The 15,469-nt window shown below is 40.5% G+C and overlaps 1 protein-coding gene across 8 annotated transcripts in view; it reads left to right on the forward strand.

The window, feature by feature from the left end:
• Positions 1-15,469, forward strand: part of LOC144593604 (amyloid beta precursor protein binding family B member 2-like) — a 237,382-nt gene that overhangs the window by 139,851 nt on the left and 82,062 nt on the right. For all 8 annotated transcript variants that reach the window (XM_078399472.1, XM_078399444.1, XM_078399435.1 and 5 more), the window contains exon 9: positions 13,488-13,634. In XM_078399472.1, coding sequence (XP_078255598.1) covers positions 13,488-13,634 — 147 coding nt within the window. The remainder of the gene's footprint in view (positions 1-13,487; positions 13,635-15,469) is intronic.

Genomic DNA, 15,469 nt, shown 5'->3' on the forward strand with positions numbered 1-15,469 from the left:
ACATAAACTTTCAACATAACTAAGATTGAACAAAAACATGGTGTTGTGAGTGAGAAGATACAAGGAACAAGGATCCAAGGTGCTGGTTTACAAAAGATTGCACAGCGCTTCATGCTCTGAGAGACCGGGAGAAGATTGAAATTCATTAAGTCATGCACTGCAGCAAACAAGGAAGCCATTCAATGTCTCGCCTGCAATCTTTCTTTGAAAGCAATCTTTATTTTGTCCTATCCCTACCATTTTCTATTCTTTTTAATTTTATTCTTTGCTAATATTTATTTGCTTTGATTGTAAAAATGTATTAAATCCTATTTATGCACGTGTTTCTGGCATGGCACGTCCTGTCATACTGCTGAAATTATTCTTCCAGCTCATTCTTTTGGCAAGAGTTTTCAATCAATGTTTACAAGGCAGCAATTTAATAATTATTTACTGCATTTGCTCATCAAAGCACTATATTTTTAATCAGTACAATCTACACACATTGCAGTCTAGTTCAATATCATTTCATTTCAATTGTATGTCACGGCAACTTAGTCCTTCCCAATAAAGTCCTTAAGCTTACCGTTGACTAAGGCGTGTGGAGCGATATTTCTTCACGCAAATAACAACAGAGAGATCTTCACGACGTAGCTGTTTAGATAGTTGGTTATTGAAGTAGCAATAAAAAACAGATTTGTACATCTCCCGTCGTTAGCTTGTTTGTTTGAACTTAGTATTTCACCGTCACTCCTTCGTATCCTGTTATTAACTTGCTGAAACCATAGCAGGCTCCTAATGTAACTGTGGCATTACGTAAGTGCTGGCTGAATTATACTCATAATCTGACGCCTCCCCTGGCTCCTGTCCATATATGTCTAAAAATAATTCAACAGGATACAAAATAATATAATATGCTAAAATTGCTAATAAGCACAAGTGGCTCCTACGCTCCTAATTGTTCTAAGTATATAACGAAACAATTAGTAATAAATATTAAAAGGAGCCATAAAAACCATACATAATCAAAAAAGCATGCACTATATAATTGGCATCTAATCTATTATGGTGATTCTTCAATCATTAAGGCCACCAGTACTCGGGTATCAGCTTCCAGGAGCAGACATATCTTCATAATCGGTCTTTCCAAGATATTGCTCTACTGAAGTCGAACTGTACGCACAAAACTTTGTGCATCTGGTAAGGTCTCCAATACTTTGCCCATTAGCCAGGAGCTGCGTGGGGCAGTGGAATTGGCCACCAGAACAATGTCACCTGTAGCAAAGCTTTTCACCGTTGTCGTTCCTGGATCAGAGGCAAATATTCTCATATCCACCGTTTCCAAAAGAGAACTGCCATATATTGTACCTGTCTCCATCTGCGTTGGATGTATAAATCTTCCTTCACAAATAGTCCAGGTGGTAGTGTAGGCTTGCCTTTCGACTGAAGAAGATGGTTTGGTGTAAGCGCTTCCAAGTCCATTGGATCATCAGAACTCTTGGTGATGGGTCGATCATTTAAAATTGCTTCCACCTCACACATTAAAGTTTGCAATCCATCATCGTCCAGAACTTGTTGGCTAAGAACGGAGCGCAGCACATTACGAACCATGCAGATCAATCGTTCCCAAACCTTATCCCTTTCTGAAGCATAGCATTCTGGATCTTGTCCTGATTCAAGCTATTGAAAGCTTCTCTCAATTCTCTTTACACTGCGATAAAATTTGTACCATTGTCTGATCTGAAAGATGAAACTTGACCTCGTCGACAAATGAATCTTCATAGCACATTGATGCAGGAGTCTGTATCAAGTGTATATGCAACCTCATGATGTATTGCCCTGCTTACCATTCAAGTAAAGATTACACCATACCTTTTAACAATACTTTGACCTCTTTTGACTGCTGTGGGACTGAAGTAGTCTACTCCTACATCAGTGAACCGAGGCTCATCTGGTTGAATTCTCACCAGAGGCAAATCTGTCCATCTTTTGCTCCCCATCTCTTCCCCGCTGATGATTACACACAACGCAGTCTGTTATGATTTTCCTTGCAGCGGAGTTAGCTTTGATAATCCAGTACCTTTTACGGAGACGAGACAACATATGATTTCTTCCTCCATGACGAGCTGTTCATGGATATTTCTGAACAGTAGTGTTGATACGTGAAGGTCCTTCGAGAGAATAATAGGATGTTTAGCCTCTTCAGGCATCGCTAGCCTATTATGGTGACCGCCTACTCTCAGAAGTCCATCATTCAGCACTGGATCCAGTTTGTACAAATGACTACCTCCTTTGACGGTATCACCGCCTTCTAGTGCTGATAGTTCTTCCTCGAATCTTTGTCTTTGACTGAAAGAGATAATTGCGCTTTCTGACTGAGGAAGATCTTCAGGACGTAAACATTGCCCAAGGAGTAATGCTTTGAAGACTTGCATCTCCTTTTCAACCTTTTCTTTCTGCTTGCCAGGATCCTTTTCAAGACTACTCACCGCAGCCTGAAATACCTTTCTCTTTCGAGTCAACTGCAAGAGCATTGTCTTTACTTTAAGAAGCCAAGCTACTGCTGTCTTCAGCTTCCTCCACGATGAAAAATAAGTGATCAGAGAATTCATGGGCTTCAATGGATCCTTGACAATGACGTTCATTATAATGACTTGCTTAATTTCTGGATCATTAGCAGAAATTGCATATTCCATGTGATGTTTTGGCCATTCCCTGTCTGATTTACAGAGAAATTCTGGTCCTTTGATCCATCTTTTACAGCTTAAAAAGTGGTCTGCTGTTAGTCCTCTAGATGCTTCATCTGCAGAATTCTCCTTTGTGCCAACATATCTCCATTGTGATACATCAGTAGCATCCCTTACGAAGGATTTTCTGTTTGCTACAAATGTTTGAAAGCGTTTGGTTTCATTGTTGATGTACTTAAGCATCATTCTGGGAATCGCCATTTGTTCCAATGGTGCCACTGTGGCTTTTCCCATTATAAATGCAATCTGCATCTCTTTGATATCATTTTCCAGTCGTAGATATGAAACAGTACCGTAGCCACTTTTACTGGCTTCTGAGAAGTGGTGCAGCTGTGCATATCTGATTTGACCAAAGCTCGTAAGGCTTCACGCACCTGTCCACCTTAAACTCCGCAACCTTATTGAGATCTGCTAGCCATCCTGTCCATCACTGACAAGAAGGTTTGAGGTATGTCATCATCCCAACCAAGTTTCTCCTTGCAGAGTTCCTGCATAATCAGCTTGGCTGGCAGCACGGCTGTTACTGATCCATTTTGACAGCATAAATCCTCCCATTTGGCAGATTGCAGTCAGGTCTCTTACCATTTGACTGCTTCCTGTTCCGAAGGCATGGATTTTAAACAATCATCCACGTAGAAGTTGTTCTTTACCGTGTTTGTCACCTCTTTGGGAAAGCGTGCTCTGTTATCCTCAGCAGTCTTTCTCGGTGCAAAGTTTGCAGAACGTGGTGACGACGCGGCTCCGAAAACATGTACCTTCATCCAATATTCAACAAGATCTTGCTGCACATCACCATCGGGCCACCACACAAATTGCAGATAGTCCATATGCTTTACTGATACCTTGACCTGATGAAACATTGCGTTGATATCTGCCATCAAAGCAACCGGCTATTGTCTGAATCTGATGAGAACTCCAATGAGTGAGTTGGTTAGGTCTGGACCCTGCAACAGTTGGCAATTAAGTGATGTACCCTTAAAAACTGCCCCACAGTCAAACGCCACCATTAAAGTTCCTTTCTTTGAGTGATACACCCCGTGGTGAGGGATGTACCAGAGTTCTCCATCACTGGTTGAGATAGATTTCATACTTTATAACCAACCCATACAACAACCAGCATTCTTCAATTACAGGAACATTACAGCTTGATGAACTTGAAAGCCTCCCCGCTTTCAAATGATATATTTGTTATTGGATCTGTCCCAGAAGCTAATATAATGGTGCTGACGGCTGATACAAAAGAGAAGTAATTGGGAGCCGATTTCCCCACTGCGTCAATTCCTCATTGCCTTCAATCCCTCGATCTTTCAAAGATTTATCAATCAACACCTTAAATACTTCCAATAATTTGGGCTCCATCACCCTCAGATACACAGAAATCCAGAGATGTACTACCTTCCAAGGCATTTTTACCCATTTTTAGAAATAAGATAAGGAGCTAGTAATGTAATCTTCCCTTGATGTAACGTCTCCCACCAGTGAATCGTCTCAAGATAAACCCAGTCAAAATTCAGCAGGATTATAAACCTTTGAATAGCATCAACACTCGATGTTCTACGCTCCAAGTCGCACGGGCCTAGACTGTTTACCACAATTTGATAGGGCAACCCTCGCCTCCGAAGAATTCATCCGACAAATCTCTTTCGAACCAGAAGATCTGGGTTTAGAAGCTACTTGAGCTGAATAAGCAACTCAGCAACAAAGCTTAACTTCACACCATGCTTGGGAATGGGCAAAAGTCATGGAAGATGAGGGCCAATAAATACTTGGCATTTAAACATGTCAGTTTTTTTATGGGCACACTTCCATTCTTTTCCAAAGTCAGATGCTTTTTTTTGTATCTAGTGGGGAATATAAGAATTGAATCTTTCCATCAGGTCTAAATTCATGGTCACACCCTTAGTAAAAAGGGGAATATTTTGCAGTGATCCATATGATATTCCAGATACCCAAATTTTCCTTGGAACCTTTGTCAGATTTTGTATAAAGATGCACCTATTTTTGTCACTGAATGTAACTCGGCAGTGACTAGTCTGAAATTACAAAATAATTTGTTACAACTGTTGTAATTACAAACCTTCAAAATAACTTTAAAATTAGATTTATTGCAATGTAACATTTAGAATAATTAAAATATAGTTGTTATTTTGTAAAATGCAGTATAAATCATAAATATATATAATATATAAAATATACACACATGAAACATTAACAGCCTTGTGCACATTCAAAAGAAAATCACTTCTGACATTTCCTTTTAAAGTAAAAGGCAATGAAGCTGAATTGATAAATGTGTTGCATTATTTAACTGTAATACTTTTCCAATGCAGCAAATGCATTTTAGATGTTTGGCACTCAACCAAATATTGTTACTTTAGCAATTCACTGTGGTCCTCGACAGCTAGCACTTTAGCTCAATAGACCAAGAGCTCGCACCTACCCTCAACAATCTGTGGTGTTCACAAAAATGATTCAAATTTTTAGCCTGACTTTTCTATTGTCTATTTATTGTCTACCACTACTTAACTCTAGGTAGCAAGATAAATAACCAATACCGAACGATCCATGTCTCTCAATACTTTTACTTGCATTAAAAAGTTAATACCAATTCTTCAATATTTATACTTGCAACTCAAGAGCTCAGTAATGACATAAACAGCCACTTGGATCTAGTACCTTCATTCTCACTCAATATTAAATTTATGGTTCAAATCACCTAGGTTTAACTTTGTGACTTTTTTAGAGAAACAGTGCGGAAAGAGGCCCTACGGCCCACCGAGTCAGTGATTCTTGCACATTAACGCCCCCCCACACACTCTGGGGACAATTATACATTTTTATATTTATACAATTATACCAAGCCAATTAACCTACAAACCTGAACGCCTTTGGAGTGTGGGTGGAAACCGAAGATCTCATAGAAAACCAACGCAGGACACGAGGAAAACATACAAACTCCGTACAGACCGTAGCACCCGTAGTCAGGATCAAATCCGGGTCTCTGGCGCTGTAAGGCAGTACCTCTCCTCTGGCAGCTCTGAATTCGAAACCAGAATTTACATACCACCCTCTGTGAAAAAATACTGCCCCTCAGGTTCCCTTCTCAAGCTAAACCTATGCCCTCCAGCTTTTGATTCCTAACCCTGGGAATAAATCTGTGTACCTTCACACTATCGAGGTGCCTCGTGATTTTATAACCTCGATAAGAACATCCCTCAGCCTCCGATGCTCCAAGGAATAAAGTTCAAGCCTGCCCATCCTCTTCCATTAACCCAGTACCTAAAATCCAGGCAACATTCTCGTAAATCATTTCTGCACTCTGGCACAATTTTACAGTCCTAGTTCAACTTTCCAAAAACTAATTTGAATTAAACTCCATTTGCCATTCCATGGCCCACTTACCCAGCTGATGGAGATCCTGTAACAACTCCATTTGCCATTCCATGGCCCACTTACCTAGCGGATGGAGATCCTGTAACAACTCCATTAGCCATTCCATGGCCCACTTACCTAGGATGGAGATCCTGTAACAACTCCATTTGCCATTCCATGGCCCACTTACCCAGCTGATGGAGATCCTGTAACAACTCCATTTGCCATTCCATGGCCCACTTACCCAGCTGATGGAGATCCTGTAACAACTCCATTTGCCATTCCATGGCCCACTTACCCAGCTGATGGAGATCCTGTAACAACTCCATTTGCCATTCCATGGCCCACTTACCCAGCTGATGGAGATCCTGTAACAACTCCATTAGCCATTCCATGGCCCACTTACCCAGCTGATGGAGATCCTGTAACAACTCCTGATAACCTTCACTATTTTAGTAACACCCGCTTAGTACCGTGTTGCTCATGGACATTTTCCTTATTATAAAATAAAATGTACAAAAGAACAACTTCAGAGGATTAGTGAATCGACAGCAATAGCAGGGACTGTTTCACAATAAATCAGGTTAATTACATCTTTTTACTTGTATAAATCTGGGGAGTAGCTGGAATTTAGGATCTGGAAATTAAATTGCAAAGAAGTTTTGTCAGCAAGAAGCGATTTAAAAACAAAATTGATTTTTCCTTAAGTTCTTGGATATTTTAGACCACTCTAGTAATTCGACTCTGCACTTTCAGACACAACCCTTCTCCTTCTGACACAATGCATGTTCCCCACTCCATCCTGAGCATTGGTGGGGACACTGGACCTTGCCCCAGAAGCGTCCACCATACAAGTTCCTTTCATATAAATCCTTATGGTTCCCCACCTGCCACATCAATGTCCCACTCTCGTAACCAAGACTCATCCTGCCCCAAGACCAAGGCATTGGTGAATCCGTGGAATTATTTGCCACAGAAGGCTGTGGAGGCCGTCAGTGGATATTTTTAAGGCAGAGATAGATAGATTCTTGACTAGTACAAGTGTCATGTTATGGGGAGAAGGCAGGAGAATGGGGTCAGGAAAGATAGATCAGCCATGGTTGAATGGTGTAGACTTGATGGGCCAAATGACCTAATTCTACTCCTATTCCTTATGACCTTCAGGCTCACGCAAAGCCCTGATCTCCATATTTACCCATTTTCCCTACCCCAGCAGCCTACCTCCAAGGATACCTATATTGGTGACCTTTGACATATTCTTTATCTTAGAAAACCCTTTAATTATTCCCCATATATTTTACATCTCATGACCGAGAAGGACAATGGAATCAGAATCCTTGAATGAAATAGAGGAGTTGAGCAGCAATTTATTTTTATATAAGCAGTTATCACCAGCATTATGATATATACATATTGTTTTAATTGGAGAAATGATCATTTGTCAAAGGTCACCCTGCCCCATCCATCGCAGGTTCCGATCGCGCCATCATCGAAGGGATTTATAAGGTGCCGCTGCCTCACAAAGGGAGCTAGCATCATGAGAGACCCACACCACCCTGGCCACATGCTCATTTCACCTCTGCCATTGGGAAGAAGGTATAGGAGCCTGAAAACTGATGTCCAGGTTCAGGAGGTGGACAAAATCATGAGGATAGATTGACGAAATGCACAGCCTTTTGCCCAGAGTAGGAGAATCGGAAACCAGAGGACTTAGGTTTAAGGGGAGGGGTTTAAGATTTAATAGGAATCTGAGGGGTAACTTTTTCACACAAAGGGTGGTGGGTGTAATGGAACAAGTTGCTGGAGGAGGTATTTGAGACAGGGACTATCCCAATGTTTAAGAAACAGACAGGTACATGGAAAGGACAAGTTTGGAGGGATATGGACCATGTGCAGGCAGGTGGGACTCGTGTAGCTGGGACATGTTGGCCGGTGTGGGCAAGTTAGGCTGGAGGACCTGTTTCCACAATGTATCACTCTATGACCTGGAAACTATTGTCACTGACACGAAAATGCCCATAATTCTGGCCACACAAAAAAACTGAACACAAAAAAAAATCTAACTAATCATGGCATATGACTTATTTAGTCTGGTGTCTGAAAGAATATTTGCCGCTTTTTTCATGGAAATTAATTATTACCTTCAAATACACAATGGCTTTTGTTAAAAGCTTTTTTGTGTTCCATTGAAAGAAGCTTTGAAATCATTTTAGTAAGTAGCACTGTGTATGTATGGGAGATGTATTTACCAACTTAATGAATACAAATTCTCTGGCAAAATTTGACTTTAAATAAATAATACATTATTTTGCTAAAGTGCTCTCATTTTAACTGTGCTAAAGAAAATCTTTTATTGCAGAGACTAGCACCGTGATGTTTAGTTTAAATAATAAATTTACAGCATCATGTCAGTCCTAAAAACTTGTGAAGTAAATGTATCAAAAACATATTGACTTATCAAATCACTCTGTCTGCTTATTATCTTTAGTTTTCTCTCGTAGGCATTCCTTCTCTGCGTGAGCTAAAATTTAGTTTTAAAGAAGATAGATTTTTTTTTCTGGCTCACAGGCTCAAAATATGTTGGGTTTTTTAATTCTTATTCAAGAATCTTCATTTTGATGACGAACAAGGTTTGAATTTAAACTGCAGAGATGAACAAGTGAGACTCAGCTCTAAAAATTCAAGCAGGCTTAAGTGAAAAGATTTGTACCTTATTACCTGTTATTCAGTGCCATTGTATGGTGCAAGATTTAGCATTAAATTGTGTGCACAAATCATGGAGTGTCTTTTGTAAGAAAAATTGTTCCATGACTGAATTTTAATCACTTAGTGAAACGTGGGGCATTCATCCAACTGTTTATTCCAACAGTGAGCTTGAATGTGATCTTTGATAATATACTTCAAACCCTGAGTAGATAATCAAATTTAAGCCTTGGATTATAGTAGGTGATGTATGCCACTGAACATCTGATTTATTCTAAGTCAGCTGGGCCCAATCCTTTATTTATCCTGGCAGGATTTAACAGTACCCACAGATTATTAAGAAAGTAGCTATTCATCCAACATTATTATTAGCTTCCCTATTTTGTGGAGGTCAGCAGTCTGCTAAATAAAACTAACTGACTGTGCTGTCTCCGCGAATGAATTGAGAGAGTTGGGTCAGAGTGGAGTTCAGGAGCTTGAGAGTAGCTTCATCTTGCATAATTCTGCTGTGGCTGGAGAAGAATTTAACCAGTAAATTAAGGTGTTTTTTTCCTGTGTACCGTGTGTGAGTTTTAAATGATGTCGACTTTGAATTCTGAACCAAAAGCCATAATACTACTACTTTTGCCTGGGAAACATACGAATGAATAGTAACTTAAAGAATCATTCATGTGGTAATTTTGCTTGAAATTGAAATAAAATGAAAATAGAGTCCTTTGTGGGCTGATATATTGCCAAACGTTAAGTTTCGGGCCTCAATTTGGAATTTTAAAAAATGGCGAGGCTGATCAGGCCCGTTGATCTTTCGCTGTAATCACTCCCTACAAATACTGATAAACAGATACACGCTATACACAGGAAAAAAATACTGGTTAGATTCTTCTCCAACCACTGCAGAATTATGTAAGATGAGGTCACTCTCAAGCTCTTGAACTACAGCCTGACCCAATTCTCTCAATGCATTTGCTGAATGACCTTGGTTGTTGGGACAGAAAGCCATGTACCCAAATTTGACAAAAAGGTAGCACTTTAATCGAAGCATTAAATTTCACATGTAACATTAGATCGTAAATAGACAAAAATGTGGCAAGTTTAGAAATTCAACTTATATTAATATATATATATATTTATATTTAATATATATAAAATATATATAATTATTATTATTTCATAGCTGTATGGATCTAAGTCACAAATGACCCGTGATCCCAATGAAGGGCAGAAAAGGTGTGGGAATTTACAAGACCCTCTCCTGTTACCGTCATATGTGTCAGTTAATTGAAGCCAGAGGCAGTCTGTAGTTAAATGCCAATGTCCAAGAGTTGCTGAGATGCCACTGACGTTGGAAGATGACAATTTTCTGCCTGCCTCATCGTTATGTGTACAATATTGTGGTTGCTTAATTAACGTGTCAGATCCAAACTTAAACACGCCATGTATATTTGGACATCAGGTTATTAGGGCTATTAACTTTTCAGCAATAGTTATTTGTTGCTAATCAGCGTCTGGTTCTGTAAAAGAAATACAAATATGGTCTTGTTCCTTCCCAAAGTTTAATTTCTTTCAGTTTTCCCTTCTGACTTCATTAAATCCAGTATTCTTTATTTCTCATTGCTTCTCGTTTTACAGTGAAATCATCCTCTTTATTTCAATCCCTTATGTATGTACTTCCCAATCTTGAAATCATTTTAGTTAATGAGATAACGCTTTATAATTAACCTGCGCATTAGATCCCAGGCACTTTGAATCCCTTGCTGGGCTATTATCAGCATGCACTATGCCTATCTTTGTGGACGGACATTTTTTTAAAATATGCTAAGTACCAGGACAAGTGTAACAAAACAATGGGCGGCACGGACTTGGTGGGCCGAAAAGGCCTGTTTCCGGCTGTATATATATGATATGATAAAACCTAGGTTGTTTGATGTCCTGCTGTGGCAAAGCGTGACCATGTGATGGCAGTATTGTATAATCTCAAAATGTGCTTGTGTACGGGTTTATATCATAGTTTGGATTTATCTTTGAAGTGACAATAAGTGCAGTTTGTTTAATTAGCTCTTTGAAATTGGGGTACATTCACCTTTAGAGTTTTGTTTAGCAGGTTTGTTGTCTCTGCTATAATGTGACACTAAAACTGGATTATCAGATGGTTGACTTGACCCTTTATAGAGTCATAGAGTGATACAGTGTGGAAACAGGCCCTTTGACCCAACTTCCCCCACACTGGCCAACATGTCCCAGCTACACTCGTCCCACCTGCCAGCATTTGGTCCATATCCCTCCAAACCTGTCCTATCCATTTTCCTGTCTAACTTTTTTTAATGTTGGGATAGTGCCTTCCTCAACTACCTCCTCTGGCACCTTGTTCCATGCACCTGCCACCCTTTGTGTGAAAAAGTTACCCCTCAGATTCCTATTAAATCTTTTCCCCTTCACTTAAACCTATGTCCTCTGGTCCTCGATTCACCTACTCTGGATGAGAGACTATGTGCATCTACCCAATCTATTCCTCTCATTCTATACACCTCAATAAGATCACCCCTCATCCTTCTGCGCTCCAAAGAATAGAGTCCCAGCCTAGTCAACCTATATTTTTCATTTCATATTCAACCTTTACGTTCAACCTTGATGAAGGGGATAGGGTCCAATGCTGGATCCCTGAGCAGCTAGAACCTTTGGCTCCAAAGCATACAATCTTCAGTTACTATAATGATGGAATTGTCCTCAAAATGTCAATCGGCCTTTTACGGATAGTGATGAACCAGATGTGTATTTATAAAATGTTACGCTGTTAATAACATTAAACTCTAGCTATCAAAAATAATCAAGAATGCCTTTTTCGTATGATTAAGATTTGTGAATCATCTCTGAAGCTGCTGGTGATTTTCCATATAAATACTGCAATGTTTCAAAGTTTAGTGTGGTCACAATAATAATAATAATAATAATTCATTTATTTTATATAGCGCCTTATCGCATGCTCAAAGCGCTTTACAAAAACAATTAACATAGAAACAAACAGACAAACTATCCTGACGGAAAAGCGGCGAATACACAACGCCAGCGTCCTCTCACGTCAGGGTCCGGCAGTAGACATTAAAAAGCACAAGACACACAGATATAATTTTTTACACAAAACAGCCATCACAGTGATTGCTCTAGGCATACCCTCACTGTGATGGAAGGCAAAGTCTTATCTCCTCCTCATTCTTCTCCCGTGGTGCCACGAGGTGATCGAGGCTCCCAACTTTTTGAAGCCCCCACCGGGCGATGGAAAGTCCCAGGGCCGAGCCGAGCAGGCCGATGAAAGTCCTGAGCCCCCACCAGACGATGGAAAGTCCCAGGGCCGAGCCGAGCAGGACAATAGTCCTGAATCTGCTGGGCATTGTTTATCAGTAATTTACTGACTACAGGCATTGATCTTCTCATACACTTTGACTGTTCAGTGCAAAGTTCTGGCATCTTCTTGCATTCACACAAGAGAATCTCCTTGCTAAATCCACACCGCTGTAGGTTTAGGTTTATTTTGTCATGGCTGTGAGAGAGCAGGACACGAGAGGCTTGCTTTTAAACAAAATAATTGTTAGTGAAATGTTAATTGTCTCAGTTCAAGATACTTGGAAACATTCATGGATTTTGATAACCTCTGGCAGCCTAGCTGCCAGTCATACTTTTCATCTGAGTGGATTTTTCTTCAGGTAAACCCTTATTTCTTCTGGTGCCTCGCTGACAGGACAAAAGTGGGTAATTTTCAGCTGGTGAGAAATTCTGGGCTGATGTTTTCAATCGGGTCGTAGACATAGCGAAAACTGGTGAAGAAAAGTCCGCTCTTTACAAATTCTAATTTTAGAGGGACAAATGTGCCCATATACCTGCCCAGCCTTCAGCTATATCCAACCAAGGAAATGAAATTGAGCAGAGAAGGATTACCAAACTTTTGAAAATTCAGTCCGCAGTCCTATTTTAAATATAAAAATATAGATTACATTAAACTCTCCTGTATAATTTTTGTTGTGTTTGTTGGGCAGTATGATAGTTTATTGACTCCAATAACAAAAGGTTTCACATGCAGTACTAAGAAATATTCTTTCTCAAATTGATTGATAAATATTTATTTTCAGCCATAAAATTTTAGTTTTCTTCAGTCAGTTGCCATCTACAAATGTACCCTTCATGATTGTGCTTTATTCTGGATTGTTAACTTTGTGAGAGCTGAAGGATTTGGTTTATTTACAGTTGTCAGATTGACTTAATTGATGGTTAGTTTTCCCAGTTTGAGCCTGAACCAAATTCTTCGTCGAAGCTGACAAAGGGAACTCTTTAAATACAAACAATTTGATAGACAATAGACAATAGAAAATAGGTGCAGGAGAAGGCCATTCGGCCCTTCGAGCCAGCACCGCCATTCAATGTGATCATGGCTGATCATTCTCAATCAGTACCCCGTTCCTGCCTTCTCCCCATACCCCCTGACTCCACTAGTCTTAACTCTATCCAGCTCTCTCTTGAATGTATTCAGAGAATTGGCCTCCATTGCCCTCTGAGGCAGAGAATTCCACAGATTGATGAAAGATAAAATAATTTTGTTTAAAAAAGCAGATGGTGCTGAGACCAAGTCAATTTTAATTGTGTTGCTGGAAGATTACATTGTTATATTAATCAATCCCCAATTGTTTTAAATTGCAGTGTTTTGCTGTGCGTTCCCTGGGATGGGTGGAAATGGCAGAGGAAGACCTGGCACCTGGAAAGAGCAGCGTCGCTGTGAACAACTGCATTCGGCAGCTTTCCTACTGCAAAAATGACATCAGGGATACCGTTGGGATTTGGGGAGAGGTAAGGGAGAGTAACTATCATTCCTGATTAATGTGGGTTCAAGCAGTGCACATTGGTTAGGCCACATTTTGAGTACAGTGTGCAATTCTGGTCGTCACATTACAGGAAGTATGTGGAGGCTTTAGAGAGGATGCAGAAGAGGTTCATCAGGATGCTGCTGAGCTTAGAGGGTATTAGCTATCGGGAGTGGTTGGACAAACTTGGATTGCTTTACCTGGAACATCTGAGGCTGAGTGGAGACCTGATGGAAATGTAGAAAATGTGAGCTTAGATAGGGTGGACAGTCAGATCCTTTCTCCCAAGATAGAAATGTCAAATGTGAATGGGAAAGAAAGGACGTGGAAATGCCCCGTTCCCACCCAGCAGGAGATGGCTGCAGCAGCCAGCAAATCCAACCCACTGCTCTCCTCAATACACTTTTGTATCTGTATGAGCTGGCCATAAGTTGGGTGTTAATAACCCAGGGAGGATATGTATGCTGAGCCAGAAATAAGTCATTATATGATGCAAAACTTATTTGTGGAGTTGTAATTTTGGGAATATCAAAAAGAAAGGAGAATAGGAGGGCTGGATTGGTTTATTGAGGAAATAAATGAGCCTGGGGAAAACCTGACTGTCGGTGGTGGTACAAAGGCTAAAGTCAGAAAAGGGGGAGCTAAAGGGATAGGATACATTGCGGGCAGATGTGGGGAGATTGCAAAGTGCGATATTTGCTTAACCAATGAAAAGCTGAAACTTTTCAACCCCAATCCAATGTGTTACCTGAACCAACACCTTCCAAACCCATGACCATTACAGCTTGGAGTGCATCGGCAGCAAAAGTAAGAGAACACCGTTGCCTGGAAGTTTCCCTCTAAGCCACATGCCATCCTGACCTGGCAATATATCGTAGTCACAGGGCAAAAATCGCCAACCATATTGCGGGCTATACCCATACTCAGGGACTGCAGCAGTTCAAGAAGACGGTTTATTGCTTCATTTCTCACGGCAATTCGGGATGGGCAATTAAATGATGACAGCCTACAAAACCTACAAACTTTGAATGAGTAACAAAAAAAACTAATTTGACAAGATAAATATGGATAAATTACCCCATAAAATGTGCATGTGGAGTTTGCATGTCATCTACATACTAAAACTCTTGTTTGTTCCTGAACTACAGCCAAACCGGCACACAATAGCGCGACAATTTTAGGCCCACCTTACTCACAAGAAGTTTCATTGAAATCGGTGTTATATTTTTAAAGTTATTCTCATGTTAAAGTTTAAATCTATCTCCTAGGGAGGGAGGAGGGAGGATATGGGGGATTGAGGGGGATAGAGTGGGGGGAGGGGAAGGGGGGGGGAGGGTGGAGGGTGGAGGAAGGGAGGAGGATGGGCGAGAGAGATGGGGGGAGAGGGGAGGGGGAGGAGGGTGGGGAGAGGGGCAGGGATGGGGGGAGGAAAGGATGCTGCGTCATTGCAGGAGAGGTTTGGGCCTAACGAGTCCACTTGGTCTAGTTCATTACTAATCTTTCAGCCCTTATCTCATTATTTCTCATTTTAATTGTTCAAATTTATTTTATTTTTCTATTTCAGGAATTCTTTAAAGCATGTTTCCCTGCCATAGAGTCATAGAGATAGTCATAGAGTAATACAATGTGGAAACAGGCCCAACTCGCCCACACCGGCCAACATGTCCCAGCTACGCTAGTTCCACTTGCCTGCGCTTGGTCCATATCCTTCCAATGTACTATCCATGTTCCTGTCTAACTCTTTCTTAAACGATGGGATAGTCCCAGCCTCAACTACCTCATCTGGCAGCTTGTTCCATACACCCACCACCCTTTGTGTGA

Source organism: Rhinoraja longicauda, chromosome 1 (assembly GCF_053455715.1).
Source record: "Rhinoraja longicauda isolate Sanriku21f chromosome 1, sRhiLon1.1, whole genome shotgun sequence".
Taxonomy (NCBI): domain Eukaryota; kingdom Metazoa; phylum Chordata; class Chondrichthyes; order Rajiformes; family Arhynchobatidae; genus Rhinoraja; species Rhinoraja longicauda.